The 16,347-nt window shown below is 37.5% G+C and overlaps 2 protein-coding genes across 2 annotated transcripts; one reads left to right on the forward strand and one right to left on the reverse strand.

Annotated features, from left to right (window-relative positions):
• The first annotated feature begins 27 nt into the window (after window positions 1-27).
• On the forward strand, window positions 28-5,895 carry LOC143415086 (uncharacterized). The gene is made up of 5 exons (XM_076880474.1): window positions 28-2,285; window positions 2,378-3,379; window positions 4,752-4,910; window positions 5,358-5,453; window positions 5,532-5,895. Exons 1-5 carry the CDS (start codon window positions 2,283-2,285, stop codon window positions 5,850-5,852), a joined length of 1,581 nt encoding a protein of 526 aa, XP_076736589.1. The 5' UTR covers window positions 28-2,282; the 3' UTR covers window positions 5,853-5,895.
• Window positions 5,896-12,054: 6,159 nt separating this feature from the next.
• Window positions 12,055-14,028, reverse strand: LOC101480356 (gamma-glutamylaminecyclotransferase B-like). The gene is made up of 2 exons (XM_004570133.2): window positions 13,957-14,028; window positions 12,055-13,414 (listed from the first exon to the last, which is right to left on the reverse strand). Exon 2 carries the CDS (start codon window positions 13,388-13,390, stop codon window positions 12,920-12,922), a length of 471 nt encoding a protein of 156 aa, XP_004570190.2. The 5' UTR covers window positions 13,391-13,414; window positions 13,957-14,028; the 3' UTR covers window positions 12,055-12,919.
• Between the last annotated feature and the right edge of the window lie 2,319 nt (window positions 14,029-16,347).

Raw genomic sequence — 16,347 nt, forward strand, 5'->3', positions numbered from 1 at the left:
TCAAAAGATATAGAAAACTGTATTAGACTGATTTCTCATGCAAATGCATGTCCTAGTGAAAGTAGCTCCCCTGATAAATCCTTAAATACCTCTCAGGAGCCAGAGACATTACCAAGTGGTTCAGGTGTAGCATCAAGTGATAAAGAGGACAATGAGTTTGTAGATTACCAATGTCTTGAACATAAAATAGCTAGACTTTTTCTATGCATGCAAACATTGTTACATGTTTCTAAAAGTGCTTTGCAGAGAATTATTGAGGAAATTAGTGACATTTTAAAATTTTCTCAGGTTCATTCATTTCAAAGAATCAAACAGGTGCTTGCTGAACAGAACATTGAGGCAGATGATGATGTAATTAAAAATATAAATGATGCACTTTTCAAAACCAACCCATTAATTATCTCAACAGAACCAAAAGGTGCATTATCTACTGATTACAAGAGAAATATTTATTTCAAGAATAATTTTCATGTAATTGAGCCTACAGAGTACATCTACAAAGCGAGAACTAGAAATACATTTGTTTATGTCTCAGTAAACCAGGTCTTGGAGAACTTATTGAAAGAGAAAAGTTTCTTTGAAAAGTTAGCATTTGATAAAGAAATTAGTGAAGGTTACAGATCATTTAGAGATGGGCAGTATTTCAAAAACAACAAGCTTTTAGGATTGCAAGATACTTGCATTAGTTTAGCTTTGTATATTGACGACTTTGAAATATGCAACCCTTTAGGAACATCTCGAAAAATTCATAAAATAACTGCTGTCTATTGGGTTGTACTCAACTTATCTGCAAGGTTTCGTTCTACATTACACTCAATACAGCTTGCTCTTCTTGGTAAAAGTGTAGACGTTAAACAGTTTGGGTATGATGCTTTTCTTTATCCACTCATTGAGGATTTAAAATGTCTTGAAAGCACAGGGGTGTATGTTGAATCTTTAAATAGTTTTTTAAAGGGAACTGTATTTTGTGTCTGTGCAGATAACCTTGGGGCTCACAGCCTTGCAGGCTTTTTGGAGTCCTTTAATGTCGACAAATTTTGTCGATTTTGTAGTATTGATAAACATCAGATTGCAGCTCTTGATCCTACAGAATTTCCATTAAGAACTGTGGAACAGCATAACATTTTTCTAGAAGAGCTTGAGGATGGTCAAAGACAAAGTGTGTGTGGTGTCAAAGGTTCCTGTGCCTTAAGTGCGTTGTCCTATTTTCATCCAGTCACTGGATTTCCTCCAGATATATTACATGATTTCTTTGAAGGTGTTGTCCCTGTGGAATTGTGTTTGTGTCTTCAAGATTTAATCAGAAAGGGTTTTATTACATTTGAAGGATTAAACAAACGTATAAAATCATTTCCATATAAATTCTCTGATAATCTCAACAAGCCACAACAAATTACAAAAGCCAGTTTTGGAACAGGAAGAGTGAGTGGCAATGGACATGAAAACTGGACACTTTTGCGTTTGCTGCCTTTTATCATTGGGACCCGTATACCAGAACATGAGCCATCATGGGAAGTATTGATGGACCTTAAGGAGCTTGTTGAAATTGTTGTCTCGACAACTCTATCAGAAGAAATATTGTCATACTTGGACACCAAAATATTGGATCATCGACGATTACTGATAGAGACTTTTCCTGATTTTAATTTGAAGCCAAAACACCACTATATTGAACATTATAGTCATCTTGTGCGTTGTTTTGGTCCCTTAGTTGATTTGTGGACTATTCGATTTGAATCTAAGCACAACTTTTTCAAGAAAACTGTGCATGATGTCCAATGTTTTAAGAATATACTACTAACACTTTCTTCAAAGCATCAACAAATGATGGCATACTTGTTAGATGGTCACAGTCTTTTTAAACCAAGTCTGCATGTTGATAATATTGACACAGTTGACATCTGTTTCTTGAATGAAAATCTTCAGAAGTGCTTGAAACTGAAATATCCACAGGTAAAAGCTGTGTCATTTGCTAAATGTGTTTATCTGTATGGGACCCAGTATGTTAAAGGCATGATCATTTCATCAGGACAACTGAGTGGACTACCTGAATTCTACAAGATACTGAACATTTTGGTAGACTCTGGGAAAGTGTCATTTGTTGCTACAAAGCTCTCCTCTTGGTTTATGGAACACTACAGATCATATCGGCTTGACAGCAGCTACAAAGATCTGGAAATACTTGACCCAGAAGATTTGAATGATTACCACCCTTTAGCTGAATACTGCGTAGATGGACAACTGATGGTGACACCTGTTACGTGCCTCCTGCATTGAAAGTGATGGTATGTATTATTCATAAATAGTTTTCAGTTGATTACTTTGAATTTGTCAATTATTTAGAATTGCGCCCTTTTTTTTTGGTTTGTCTTCACAGGCCCTGTTACTGCGAGTCCACGTCAGTCCAAAACTTATCAGAAAAATCCAACTGTCCACTGTTCCAGAATCTGTGAAGCAGCTTCAAGATGAACTACAAGCAAAGCTTGGACTTGAAGGTGACTTTGCAATACAATATGAAGACCCAGATTTTGGGAACGCACTTTGCAACCTGATGGATATTAAGGAGCTACCTGCTGGACGGGCAGTGTTGCACCTCATTTGGGAGGAAAATGCATCAGCCTCGCCACCACAGACTCCATCTGATCATAGCGCTATCTCATCTATTGATACAGCCAGTGTGAGTTCAGCATCTTCTTTCAGCCCATCCTCATCCACAAAGACCTACATGCGTAGCACTTCACAGTGGCCAAATCCATTTCCTATCCCAACCTTTTCCTATGATGTAGCGTTAAAACTTCGCAAGGGCAATGAGGTATATGAGAAAGCAGGGGCAAATTTAAGTGTAACAAGAGACATCAAGATGGAAATTCTAGACAAGTTGGCACAAGAAATGTTTGCAATCAAAGCGTACCCTGACAAGAATGAAATAACATCTGTTGCACAGGAGCTAGTTTCCAAACATCCCTGCCTCAAAGAGCCTGGCAATGGCACAGGATATGATGGTTGGGCAACAAGCATTAAGTTCAAGCTTGGCAACTACCGTTCCAAGCTAAGTAAAGCTGGATGTAGTGAAGTTGCAGTCAATCGAAAAAGAAGAGGGGAAGAAGATGACAGTGGCTCAAATAGATTTTCCTTAAAGAAACCAAAGCGAGGTGAAGTCAACTTTATCCCTGATGGCCCAGAAAACTACAATGATGAGTCTCTTGAAAATGAAAGATGCATTTTGGAAGATGAAATGAAGAAGAGGGATAAGAACATGGCACTCATCACCCAAAAGATGGACATCACATTCTCTCTCAGGAGGAAAGAAGTTGTGGAGATGCAGCCCTTGGTCAAGGAAATGCAGCTCAGATGGCCAGCTCTCTTCTTGAAAGAACAGGTAAGATAATCTCTTAAATATTTAAAGGAAAACTTCCGTTTTTTTTTTTTTCTTCTTCCCTTTTTCCCCAGTGTGGTCTTATTTCTAAAATGGAAAACGTTCATTTATTCACCCAGAAAAATTTCAAGGCATTTGGAGTTGTTAGAAAGAAATTTTAATCCCAATGTTACGAGTCAGTCGTTTTGCAAGAGAGAGCTGAGCCACGGTTATGGGGAAAGGATTCACTGAGACAACTAAGAAATGCCTGAATTAAGCCAAAAACCACTCTGGAGGGTTTTTAATCTAAGGAAATAACATTAAAATGTGTTTAAAAGCTCCAAAAAGTTGATTTTACATGATATAGGACCTTTAAAAGCATCTGTTTGTATCACTCCAATATCTTGTAGAAAAGGTTGAAGGCTCGCGATGAGCTAACAATGCTAGTGGTAAAATATAAAAAAAATACTTGGCTCTAAAAATATGAAGCTAATTTTGGTATTACCAACAACTATTGAAGTGAAATCTATTTACTTGTCAACTTGCTGTGTATAATAACGGATTGCTTTTATTTCGCTCTTCTCTGGGCACCCAAAGCGCTTTACAATTCCACTACTCACTCACTCTCACATTCACACATCGGTGCAGGGAAACCACAGTTGTAGCCACAGCTGCCCTGGGGTAGACTGACAGAAGTGACGCTGCCATATCGCGCCTCTGGCCAACACCAGTAAGCGGTAGGGTAAAGGGTCTTGCCCAAGGACAACGACCAGGACAGAGAGAGCTGGGGATAGAACCAGCATCCTTCCGGTTACAGATGAGCTTCCCAACCCCCTGAACCACGGTCGCCGCAATGACGTGTCTTCACTGGGCATCTAGAATCTTTTGGTGCTGACCCTTAGCAGGCAACAGCCATGAAACTCACAGAACAGGATTGAGAAAGTCACTTACGTGTTATGAAAGTATACAAATTTGACCACAGGATGTTATTCTTACTTCATTCCTACATAACTATAAAATTAATGGAATTTTTTCAATGAATTTAAAATACAATTTATTGATTTATTTCTTTTCTGCAATGAATCCTGTAACAATTGAAACCATTATTTTGTCTTATCAACATTTGATTAGGTATTCTATAGACTTACTGTAAGATCTGCCGATCAGATTTTTCTTGGGTTTTTTTTTTTTTTGTTTTTTTTAATACGTCAGTTATAATTTGTACCACCACTACCACTAAAGGAAAAAAAAAAAATCCAATCAAGGCCTGACCAATAGATCAACCGAGACTAAATGTTTTGAAATTAAGCTCTTTTAACCAAATTTGAAAACAATGTGATTTTTATATAATGTACCTTTAAAAGTTTTCTTCTATATTTTTTTTGTTGCTTTGTAGATTTGTGCGGAATTCTCACGCATTACCACCAAGGATCTCATGGGGACCTTCTTGACTGCCCTCGACACTTACTCACTTCGGCTGATTAAGCTGTATCGAATTAGAAAAGCTGCTTTCCGCAATGACATGGATTCCCTGTTGCAGAAGTTTGATGAACAGGTAATATATAAAAATGTATTTGTGTCTGGTTTATGAGGAACCTGAAGTTCCCACTGTAACGAAAGATACTTTATTAAATATTTACTAAATTGATGTAAAAATTGTTAGTTTTCAAAAAGTGTGTCCTGAATGGGATTATAAGCTAACAAGCAGCGCTGTGTTTGGCAGATTGCAGGTCATGACAGACAGTTCAACTCTCATCCCACTCATGGCACTTTTTGTTATAAATGTTGTAATAAGTGTGCTACATTTGTTGCACATCAAAATTACTTAAAAAATAAATAAATAAAAAAAATCTGACAAAAACATGACCAATTATCTGTAATAACTCATTTCAACATCTTATTTCTTAAGGCTGTATTTTGAGCAACAACACTTAATGTGTTTTAAAAACAAAATGGTAGGTTTATAAATGAGACTGAGTCTTATTTGATTTCCTTGTTTTAGGTCTCAAACATAGTCCAGCATCGACGAACCATCAGTTTGGAAGGGTTACCGATATTTGTTCGCGACGACGAGACCAAACTCTTCTTAACATGTCTGGTGAGTATGCAAATCTACTCAATCTTCAGTTTTGGTTTTCAGAGACTTATATGTACTGTTGTTTTTTATTTTGCATAGGATACAGATCCAGTTGAGAGGGCAACCCGAGGTGTTACGGTGGGCATCCTCACTGTTCTGGAGGACTACGTGGGACCCAACTCGCAGTCCACAGTGGTCAACACTGCCATTGTTTTGGAAGAGGACATTATTCTTGATGATCTGCCAGACCTTCCCACTGCCTTTGCCTACTTGTTTGGCCTACTTTATGGGCTCAACATGGAGTTTCCCAAAGAACTCAAGTACACATTTGAAGCTGTGCAACACATTTTTATGGAGTTGACATCTACCTGTTCCCAGAGGATAAGAAGCTTCAAAACCAAGCTCTTAACCAAAGTCTAACCTATTTGACAACATGTTCAACTCAAATACAACTTGTGTAAAACAGAATGCAGCAATTTGTTTTGATTTACAGTTTTTGGGTTTTGTGGCAAGTTGCTCTGAAAAAAGTTCATTTCTGTCTTTAAGAAAACTAAGGTGCAGAAAGTTCTGAATCAATGTCTTCTGTTCTAACTTTACTTAATGTGGCTTGCATGACTGATTGCAGATTTCATGTATAACATGTTATTATAAAATGTTGAAAGGTTTTATTCTAACTTGAGCTGTTTTAAAAAAATTTTATAATCTGGTTTTAGGTACATTTGTATTAGTTTTATAACAAATGTGGCGCGATACTGAACTTCACAGGAAATTGGAGTGTTGATTACTATTAAAAGACAAGTGGTGGAAAAATTTGTTTGAAAGTTGTTTGCTGTATGGAAACCAGATAGAAGTTGTTCACATCCTGCCATCTGATGTTTTGAATCCGTTTGTTAGTGACTATCTATCAAGATAGGTTTGATATTCTGTCTGACAACACCACCTTTAAAATTGGATGAGTAACATTTGTTACAAAAATTTGACTTTTTTTGTGTTTTTGGAAGGACTTTATTTGTGGCTGAATGTTGTCAGTATGTTAAAAATGGCTGATCTCAAAAGTCAACATTGTCAGTGGTGCAGTTGTGTTTGAACACAAAGTTATTTGAAAATCAACTGTGTAAACATTCATTGGTACAACAGGGAGCACCTCATGAAAACTATGAAAGATACTTTTTCTAAACTTTAGGAAATTGATTGGCAAAACAAAAAAAAATATGTTGTGTAAACTTTAGGAAATACGTTGCCGAAACTAAAACTAATACCTTTTGTAAACTTTAGGAAATACGTTGCCGAAACTAAAACTAATACCTTGTGTAAACTTTAGGAAATACGTTGCAAAAACAATAAAATATGAGTTGAGAAAAAGGACAATTATTAATTTTGTCAACACAAAAACATTAGCTAAAGCAACTTATCTCCTAAACTTGAAATTATAAGTTATCCTTCAGAACCTAAAAACGTAAATGCAGTCGGTTGCCTTGAGTTTTTAAGTTTTAGCAACGTTTTTTTTTTTACAGATCTGAAAATATTTTGTTTGGAAAAAATAAAACCATAGGCTATTTTGATTTGACATTTGAAAAATGACCTGAGCCAGTTTATTTTTAGGGTGCCATTTAAACTGTCAAATTCAATAGCTTGCAATCCTCCATCTTCAAATTGTTTGACTCAATTACCTTGCCTAATATAGAGGGTTTTTTTTTTTTTGCTTCCATATAAAATCAAAGTTTAGCTGGTTAATAGATTTGATTGCTGATTTAGGTACACCTAATGTATATGCAGAGTATATTAGCCTGGAAATATTCTACCCAGAATCAATAAGTCTGTCTGTGCCCAGTTACTTCAATGAGTTCTACAATTTTGCATTTTCTTTCAAATATTAAGGTTTTCTAACTCAGTTCTGTTTTAAGTTATATACATACCAAATATTTGACATTGGATTTTTTTACAGGGATATTGAAAGTGTTAGATATAGTACAGTCTTTTAAAGGTATAAGATCTCACATTTGTCTGAGTTCAGTTTTAGGCCTGAAGCTTTTGAGAAATTTTCAATGATTTGTAGAATTTTGGGGATTTGATTCAAGTTATTTAAGAAAATGGCGGTGTCATCGGCTAACTGGCTGATAGAGAGCTCTTTACCTAGAACAGATTACTTACCAAATATAGTATTTTTAATCAGTATGGAAAGCATTTCTGTTGCTGTGATAAACAGCAATGGTGAGATTGGACATCCTTGTTTTATTCCTTTGCAGATCCTAAATCTCTGTGAGGTGCCATGTGGAAGACACACTGAACTGTTTGTGTCTCTATACAGTAATTATTAAAGCCACTTCCAAATCTAGGGCTTGAAACATAAACTCGTGCTCTATCATATCGAAGGATTTGTAAAAGTCTAAAACTAGGAAAAACCTTTGTTATTAATTAGGTAGTTATAGTCAATCAAGTCCAGAACAAGGCAGATATTATTATGGATTGAGTGGCCTTTTATAAATTTGGACTGAGTGTAAGAAATTATTTGAGTTATGCCTGATTTTAATCTGTTAGCAAAAATATGTTTTAGAAGATTATAATCATTATTTAAGAGTTTTATTGGTCTTAAATTATCAAGAAGTGTCGGATCTTTCCCAGGTTTGGGTATGAGTGTAACTACCCCTTGTTTCATAGTGTGTGTGAGAGAACCATTTTCTAAAATTTCTGTGAGCATCTCAAACACAAGGATTCTAGTATGATCCCAAAAATATATGTAAAAGTTACTCGTCAGGCCATCACATCCTGGGGCTTTATCGTTGGATAAAGCACCTAATGCTTTATCTAACTCTTCAAGGGTAATACCTGCATCACAGTACTGCTTAAAATTTTCATCAGTTTTAGGAATCAGGTGTTTAATAGGTTGATTCTATGCCATTGGCCTCAGCCAAATTGCTGTAAAAGGTAAAGATTTCTTTGGATATTAATTGAGGGTCAGTGCATAGCCATCCTCTATCCACTTGGCTTGGGATCTCAGATATGCACCTTTGGCCTTTTTAGTATAACTATTGTCTTTTTTTCATTTTTCATTTTCTTTGTTGTAAAGCACTTTGTGATTTTTATCTGCAAAAAGCGTTATATAAATACATTTTCCTTACTTACTAGGTTTTTATCATTTGAAATAAGTTCTAGTTGTTCAAGTATTTTGTTACTAAAATTTTCATTGGTAAGCAGGGTTGAGTTAAATTTCCAGTAACCTTTATTATGAGATTTTTGGGCGACCGTGGCTCAGGGGGTTGAGAAGCGTATCTATAATCGGAAGGTCGCCGGTTCGATACCCGGGCTCTCTGTCCTGGTCGTTGTGTCCTTGGGCAAGACACTTTACCCTACTGGTGTTGGCCAGAGGGGCCGATGGCGCGATATGGCAGCCTTGCTTCAGTGGCTAAAACCGTAGCTTGCCTCCACCAGTGTGTGAATGTGAGAGTGAATGAATAGTGGCATTGTAAAGCGCTCTGGGTGCCTTGAAAAGCGCTATATAAATCCAATCCATTATTATTTTTTAAGTTGAGGTGCGACATTAAGCTGTATCAAACAGTGATCGGTTAAAGGCGCAGCTGAGACACCCGCATCTACATTGTTCTGCATTATACTGTCTGAAATTAGCCAGAAATCAAAATGAGATTTAGCTGAGCGATCGAGCTTGAACCATAAAAAGGGCTGATGAAGTTGGTTCACTAATCTCCAAGGATCTATTAGGTTAAAATCTAAACAATGAATTTATATGATGAGACTGGATTTTAGAGAGTGATCTATCAAGCCACTCGTCACAGACAATATTGAAATCTCCTCCCACTATAAAATTGTTTGTGGAGTACTTGTGAGATAGTTCTTTTAGGTGATTGGTTATGTCAGTTAATAAGAGTTCGTTCTGAGCAACACTGTTGTAGCCATAAACATTACATAGAAACAGAAATGTATTTTCCACTTTGAGTACACAGATTAGCCAATGGCCCAAATTGTCTTTCCTATGAGTTTCTATGTTATTACGGACGTTTTTAAATATATCAAATTTGATAAATAGAGGTTTTCTGAGTTTCCTACCCTCACCTGTGGTCACGAGCTGTGGGTAATGACCAAAAGAACGAGATTGTGGATACAAGTGGTGGAAATGGGCATCTCCCTTAGAGATAGGGTAAGAAGTTCAGCCATCCGGGAGGGACTCAGAGTAGAGCCGCTGCTCCTTCACATCGAAAGGAGCCAGTTGAGGTGGTTCGGCCATGTTACAAGGATGCCTCCTGGGCGCCTCATGGGCGAGGTGTTCTGGGCATTTCTACCGGGAGGAGGCCCCGGGGCAGACCCAGGATACGCTGGAGAGATTATATCTCTCAGGTGGCCTGGGAACGCCTTGGTGTTTTCACGGACAAGCTGGAGGAGGTGGCTGGCGAGAAGGAGGTCTGGGCTTCTCTGCTTGGGCTGCTGCCCCACGACCTGGCCTCGGATAAGCGGAAGAAGATTGATGGATGGATAGATGGATGGAGGTTTTCTGAGTTTTTGAGACTTCTACATCATCATCATTAGTGTGAATCCTCCAAAAAAACCTAAATTAATTGTACAATATTTTTTTAAGCAATAAATAGCAAAAATATTGGTAGATGTATCAATTATGATACAAATTCAAACTCATTTATGCAAATTAATATTCATTCATTCATGTTCATATAATTTAAATAGTTAAAGTTAGTTGGTTTGAAACAACACAGGAAGTAAATATCATGGAGACACAAAGCACACGTGGATAAAGCAGTAGCAGTAAAAGTAAAGGAAGCACAGGAGTCACAAATGTGGACATCAAGAAACGTGAGAGAGTGAAACAACAGGAACCAAAACTCAACAAATATACAGCAGATTTGTTAGTATCATGACAAAGAATTATTTTTTCTCCCTACAGATTACACCAATTTTTTCATCTGCCTCAACAGAGTGTGTTTCTTGTAGCAATATACAGTTAGCATTTACATTTTTACAAAACAAAAATACTTTATTTTAAGAATATCTCTCAAGCCCCTACTATTTAAAGACACACAGTTAAAATTAGAAGTGAAAAATGACATAAAAAGGAAAATAAACAAGAGACTGGAACACTAAATCCTTTAAATTGAATTCACAAAATGCAAAAGAGCTCTAAAAAATATAATATATATAGTCGTTATGTATAGTCATTATAATACCGTACCAAATAGGTAATATGAACCTGCCTACTTAAACTTAACGGGCGTGCTTCTCTGTAGTAAATGTTCTTCCCTTCAGCTCCGGCTTGCTCTATTTTGGCCAAACTGCAGCTCCTGCCTCCTGGTCTAGTTTGCAGAAATCTTGCTTGATGTAGATGCCTAGCTCCTTGCACACCTGGGAATCCTTGGTCAGCTGCCAGAAAGCATCTCGATGGTGTCTCACGGTGAACTGAACTATTATTTGTAAAGGTCAACCCGCTTCTTTTTTCCCTAGGCGATGGACGGTGTCCACAGCGTTGTCCAGTGAAGAAGCCCAATGTGGTGCGATCTTGGCTAAGATGTCGATGACCTCCTTGCAAGAATCCTTGTCGTTTGTTTCTTTCCATCCCTGAATTTTCAAGTTCCAGTGGCACATGTACCATTCTAGTTCCCACACTCTCTCCTTCAGCTCCATGTTTTCTTTGTTGAGAGGAGGCATGCCTTTTTTCCAAAACAAACAGTTTAGCTTTACACTCTTTTATAACGGCTGCGTTCATTTCAGCTAGCTTGGCAATATTAGCCACCATTATCATGTTGTTACTTAGCTGCACACTGAGGTGATCAATCTTGTTTGTTAGCTTGTTAATGGCTTCTACTATGGAGTTGTTGGTCTCCACACTTTGGGACACAATTCCCTTACAACGGTGCTTTGGTGGATGTAGATGGGGTTTTTCTTTTGGCTGACGACATTGAAATCACCATGGAGTATTCGTGGTCAGTGGCTGCGGAGCTTTTGGAGGCTACCACTTATTTGGCTGAAGCTTCTGCTTTTTCCCGCGTCAACTTCTTGTCTTTTAAACGGCAGATTGGGTTCGCTCAAAAAGGCTTTAGGTGATGTACTTTGTCTTCAAAAACTATAGGCAAAAACAGCAACCTATTTGGTGGTCAAAAGAAGAGGTCTAATTGGATTAGATTTTTTTCCTTCCCACCTCTGACTTTGAAGTCCAGCTGCCTGCTTGTGTCCCACTTACTTACCACTGTTTTGTCTTCTTCTTTGTGCTCAAAGAACCATTGCCCTTGTGTCTTTTCTTTCTGCTCATCTCTGTGTTTTTGTCTTTCTTCATCGGCCTCAGTCCATATCTCTATTTCTGCATCTGTGTGCACTAACATTGGGAGAGACTATCAGTAGTTGATGAGGCCCCTCAGCAGACTTCAGGGGCCACATCTCTTGCTTTGCTGGTTTGCTGGTACAAAAACACAGCCTGTCTTTTAGCGACACCTGCTGTATTAGAGAGGTTGTATCATGAATATGTGACTCTTGTAATAAAGAAGATAAATACATATGTCTAAATCCCTGTAAGTAGTTTGCAGGATATTTATTCTGCTTATGACAACGCAGAGTAAAAGCTTATCCCCTGGATGGAACAAACACAGCACAGATCAAACAAAAGAAATCAGGAATTAATTTTTATTTCAGAGGTAATCAAAGACAAGTGGAATGTAATGATTAAACACACCAGAGTTCATATCCGTGTGATATAAATGCTCTAAGACAGGGGTGTCAAACTCATTTTACATCATGGGCCACATACAATCAGCTTTGATTTAAATGATCCAGTAAAACTCGCCTTTCTGTCAGTGTAAACTTGTTTAATTGCATATTTACAGTACAAGTCCATTTTTTTATTGTAGTAAACAAAAAGAATTAAAAGGAATCTGAGATCTTTCTCAGTGTGAAAAGCTGTAAAAGTTTCCAAAGCCACCCAGTCGGCTAAATTTGAAGCCTTTGCTGGGCTGAATCTGGTTCCTGGGCTTCATGGTTGACACGCCTGCTCTAAGCCTGTCTTAACCTATGCCATTAAATAATAGTCTTATTTATGGCATTGAGACCACACAAGGAAACTCTTTGGTGAGGTCATAAATCAAGTAAGCAGCTGGGTCATTTCCTCACAGACTTCTATGCAATCACATTTTTGGAAGGACAGGCTGGCCATACAATGCAGGTTCAAAGCACTTGTGCATTAGCTTGACCTGGAAGCTACATGCAGGTTTTTTTTGTTTGTTTGTTTGTTTTTGTTTTTTACATACAATATATATGTAAAATTCTATTAGCTCACGATATTTGCCAGCAAGTAGTCAGCACTACACAATTACACATTGTTAACAGGTTGTTTTTTTTTTAAAAGGGTTAGGGTTAGGGTCTGACATTACAGCTTCATTTTTTTGACAAAGGTTTACAGGGCATTGTTTTAGGTGCACAGCAATAAGATAAATTACAAAAATAAAAGCAACTTTGTCAGTTGCATCAGCATGATGAGATCAATCCCGCTCTTCTCTACACCTATATTTGAGCCCGTGATCTCCCTCTGAGTCGTAGCTCTCATAGCACGGCAGCGAGCGCCAGTCTGGCTCGTACATCGTGGTGGTGTACACAAACGCATCTGTGATGCTCCCCGGTGACACCTTCTCCTCTCCTTCCGTCTTCCCCACCCACTCCTTCACTTCCAGCTGGACCACCGTCCGCTGGTACCACGTTGGGACGCTTTTAAAAGTGTCCAGGAATTTCAGCATCTGGTCATCCACTTTGTAGATCTCCCCGTGCACTCGGTGACCCTGGCCAGGGATGTTGAGCAGGAAAGGGATGTTGTCCTTGGTGGTGATCACTAACGGGTATTTCTGGATAGTGAATGCCAAGCCAAGGTACTCGGCCTTTCCATTGTTCTTGTCGAACATGCGGTAGTTGTTGGGCTGCCCCTTCTTCAGGATGCCGTACACAAAGACCCGAGTCATGAGGACAGAGGACCAAAGACACACCTGTGGTGTAAAGAGGGAGAAACACCTCTGGGAGCAGCAAGTATTACTGGCAAATATATTTATCCAATTTTAACTGTTACTCTGTATTATATCAGTCACTTGTCCAGAGGTGGAAATTTGATCTAATTTAAAATGATCAGACCTTCAAAATAAAAGAAAATGAAAGTCAAATCTATGTAACACTTTATTTTAGTAATCTGCTCTCCTTACACGCATTAATTAGGAAAACAATCAGCAGATTACCATTACATGCACAGATTAAACATTACTATAAAAAATATGTCCTACAACACCTGCACACCTCTCCAGAAGAAAGGTGTGGAGGCTCTCAAACATCAGCACCCCCAACTGCGTCACTGATCTATGCTCTTGTGACACCTCCACACTCTCCTCTACCACCCACCAGCCCCTGCACTCCACACCACACTCGAGCTGTTACAAAATACCGTTACCGGAAGTGCAGTTTTAAAACACATGCTGTGAAGTGACATGTTTTTCTGCTTGGCTCTCAACTAAACTATCGTAAAGAAGCGCAAACCAACCTTGAATGAGCAGTAAGTAGATATTCCTTTCTAAAAAATCCGCCACCGTGACAGTTTAAGGAAGTGCGAAGGATGCCGCATACAGGGAAGCAATTTAAAGAATGGCGGAAACAATAGAGGGCGTTAAAGTGCCAAAGAAAAAAGGGCCTCGTGGGAAACGAGGCAGAGAAAAGGCTTTTATACTATACTGAAATCCAAATGAAACAAATAAACCATTATACATTTAACAAGATGTATCATTAATTATCTTGGATTAAGTATCATTTATTATCTTAAGTGGAAGATAATTGATGGGTGGATTTTATTTAAATACATATTTTATTATTTCACATTTACTTTATTATTTTCATTGTTCTTGTGCTGCAGTGCATCATAAATTAATTTTGTTTGTCAAACTCACCCATCAAAGTTGGGAAAGGCATAAAAAGATATAAAATGATTTTGAAAGGGGATAAACACTGAACTGATTTGGAAAAAGGTGTTAAACAACTGTACATCATTATTTCAAATTAAATATTACAGATGAATCAACTGCTTAGTTCATCCTGAGCTGTCTTAAAAACATTATACAAGTAACTCCCATTGCTACCTGAAGAAAAAACACACAGCTCTTTCTTCTTCTTTTTTTTAAACTCCAGACTTCCAAAACTTATAGCAGACATCTGGTGTTTTGAATACAGTTGAATAAATATTAAGAAACAAACAATTGAATAATTTCTGGAGCAGGCTTGACATCACTCGTCAGGATATCCATGACCAGCATGAACAACATGCTGGTCCAGATGGTTCTGCTCCCAGTGAAAATGCTCTCACTTTCCTCCCTATGTATTACATTTTTTTTTTTATGTTAGTTTTAATTGAAAACAAGCTGTTCTCAACAAAAAGTATGACCTGTGCACATCAGGAAATAAAGACGTGCAAATGATTCAATTCAATATATTCTGAGAGCATTCCTATATGGTTCACTAAAAATACACAGTTATGAAATTAAACAATAATCTCAGCTTAACTGATTTGCTTGGGAACGAATACAAAACTAAAATAAACCAAACATAACCTGTTAGATATCACCTATCACCCGTGTTTAACCTTCACTGAGAGGCGAGGATCAGGAAGGGGTACCATGGGCTCTGATCACCCGGTCAGCTGACAGAGGGTGAGGGAAGCTGTCTGTTATGCTAACAGGACCTGACAGCTATGAAAAAATGTAATTATTTTTGCAAACAGGCTCTCAATAAACCAGCCAGATATTCATTTTCGTTCAGACTATGCCATTACATTTTTACCTTAGAAAAACAACTAAAAAATGCATTTGGTGACAGAAAAATCATGTTCCAAAACTGTACTTACAGTTTGAGGGCACTTTCGCAGTGGTGGAGGAAACAGCTGATGTGATTTTATTCCAAATGCATTCTGGGAAACCTGCCAACCCCATGTCCACTGGATCAATCCATTTTCCAAAATCAGTCTGCCAGAGTAACCAGATGTTAGCAACTGTTGACAAGCTGCAATGATTGTTTATTTTATTTCATGGGGTGCACTGAAGCACAAGAACCAGGAAATAATAAATTAAATAGTGAAATAAATAGTTTTGTGTAAAGACTAATACGTTTTAAGTTTTTAAAACAATATTTTGAGGCAATTATTTAATTATATATTTTCATTTTAATTAATCAAAAACACATTTACATAATTAATAGATTTATTTATACATTTATATATAATTAATGATTAATTGCCAATTTTAATTATTTAAAACATGTCAGATTAATTATTTACTGACATTTTATATTATTTTGTTTTAGCATTCTTAAGACTCAGTTCTAGAAAACTGAGTGAAAGTTTAAAAAGTTTTATGAATGATAGTCAGTCAGTGGAGGTTTAGGTCAACTCAAATGCAATGAGCCGAAGGTACTCTTTCCATCTCTGTCCATATAAAACATGAAAAATATTTTCAGGTTCATTTTAAAACATAACACCTCTGTGGGGCATAATGTGCTGAGAGGAAGAAACTTTGATCATTCATAAATGAAATACATTTGCAACCCACCAAACTACTATAAGCATAGATGGAAGGTAAAGTTTTTTTATGGTGCTGGTGTTGTCTGTATACAATTCATGTTTTCTGCTTCAGTATCTGTTGCAACAACTGTTGTACTCCTGTATTTGGATTTCAGGAAACATGCATGGATGGATCATCTCTTCAAGTAAGACTTTTCTTAGGCAGCGTTCACTATTGTAAACCACAGCCAATCAAATTGCAGGACATTGCCTCTGTGTGTGGGAAGAGGGAAGGGTGGATAAAAATGCTTTGCAGTCCCAGACATCTGGTCACCCTACAGCAATGAACAGCATATTGTTTAAAACCCGATTCATCTGAGCCCAATCTTG

The sequence above is a fragment of the Maylandia zebra genome, linkage group LG23 (assembly GCF_041146795.1).
Source record: "Maylandia zebra isolate NMK-2024a linkage group LG23, Mzebra_GT3a, whole genome shotgun sequence".
NCBI classification, from domain to species: domain Eukaryota; kingdom Metazoa; phylum Chordata; class Actinopteri; order Cichliformes; family Cichlidae; genus Maylandia; species Maylandia zebra.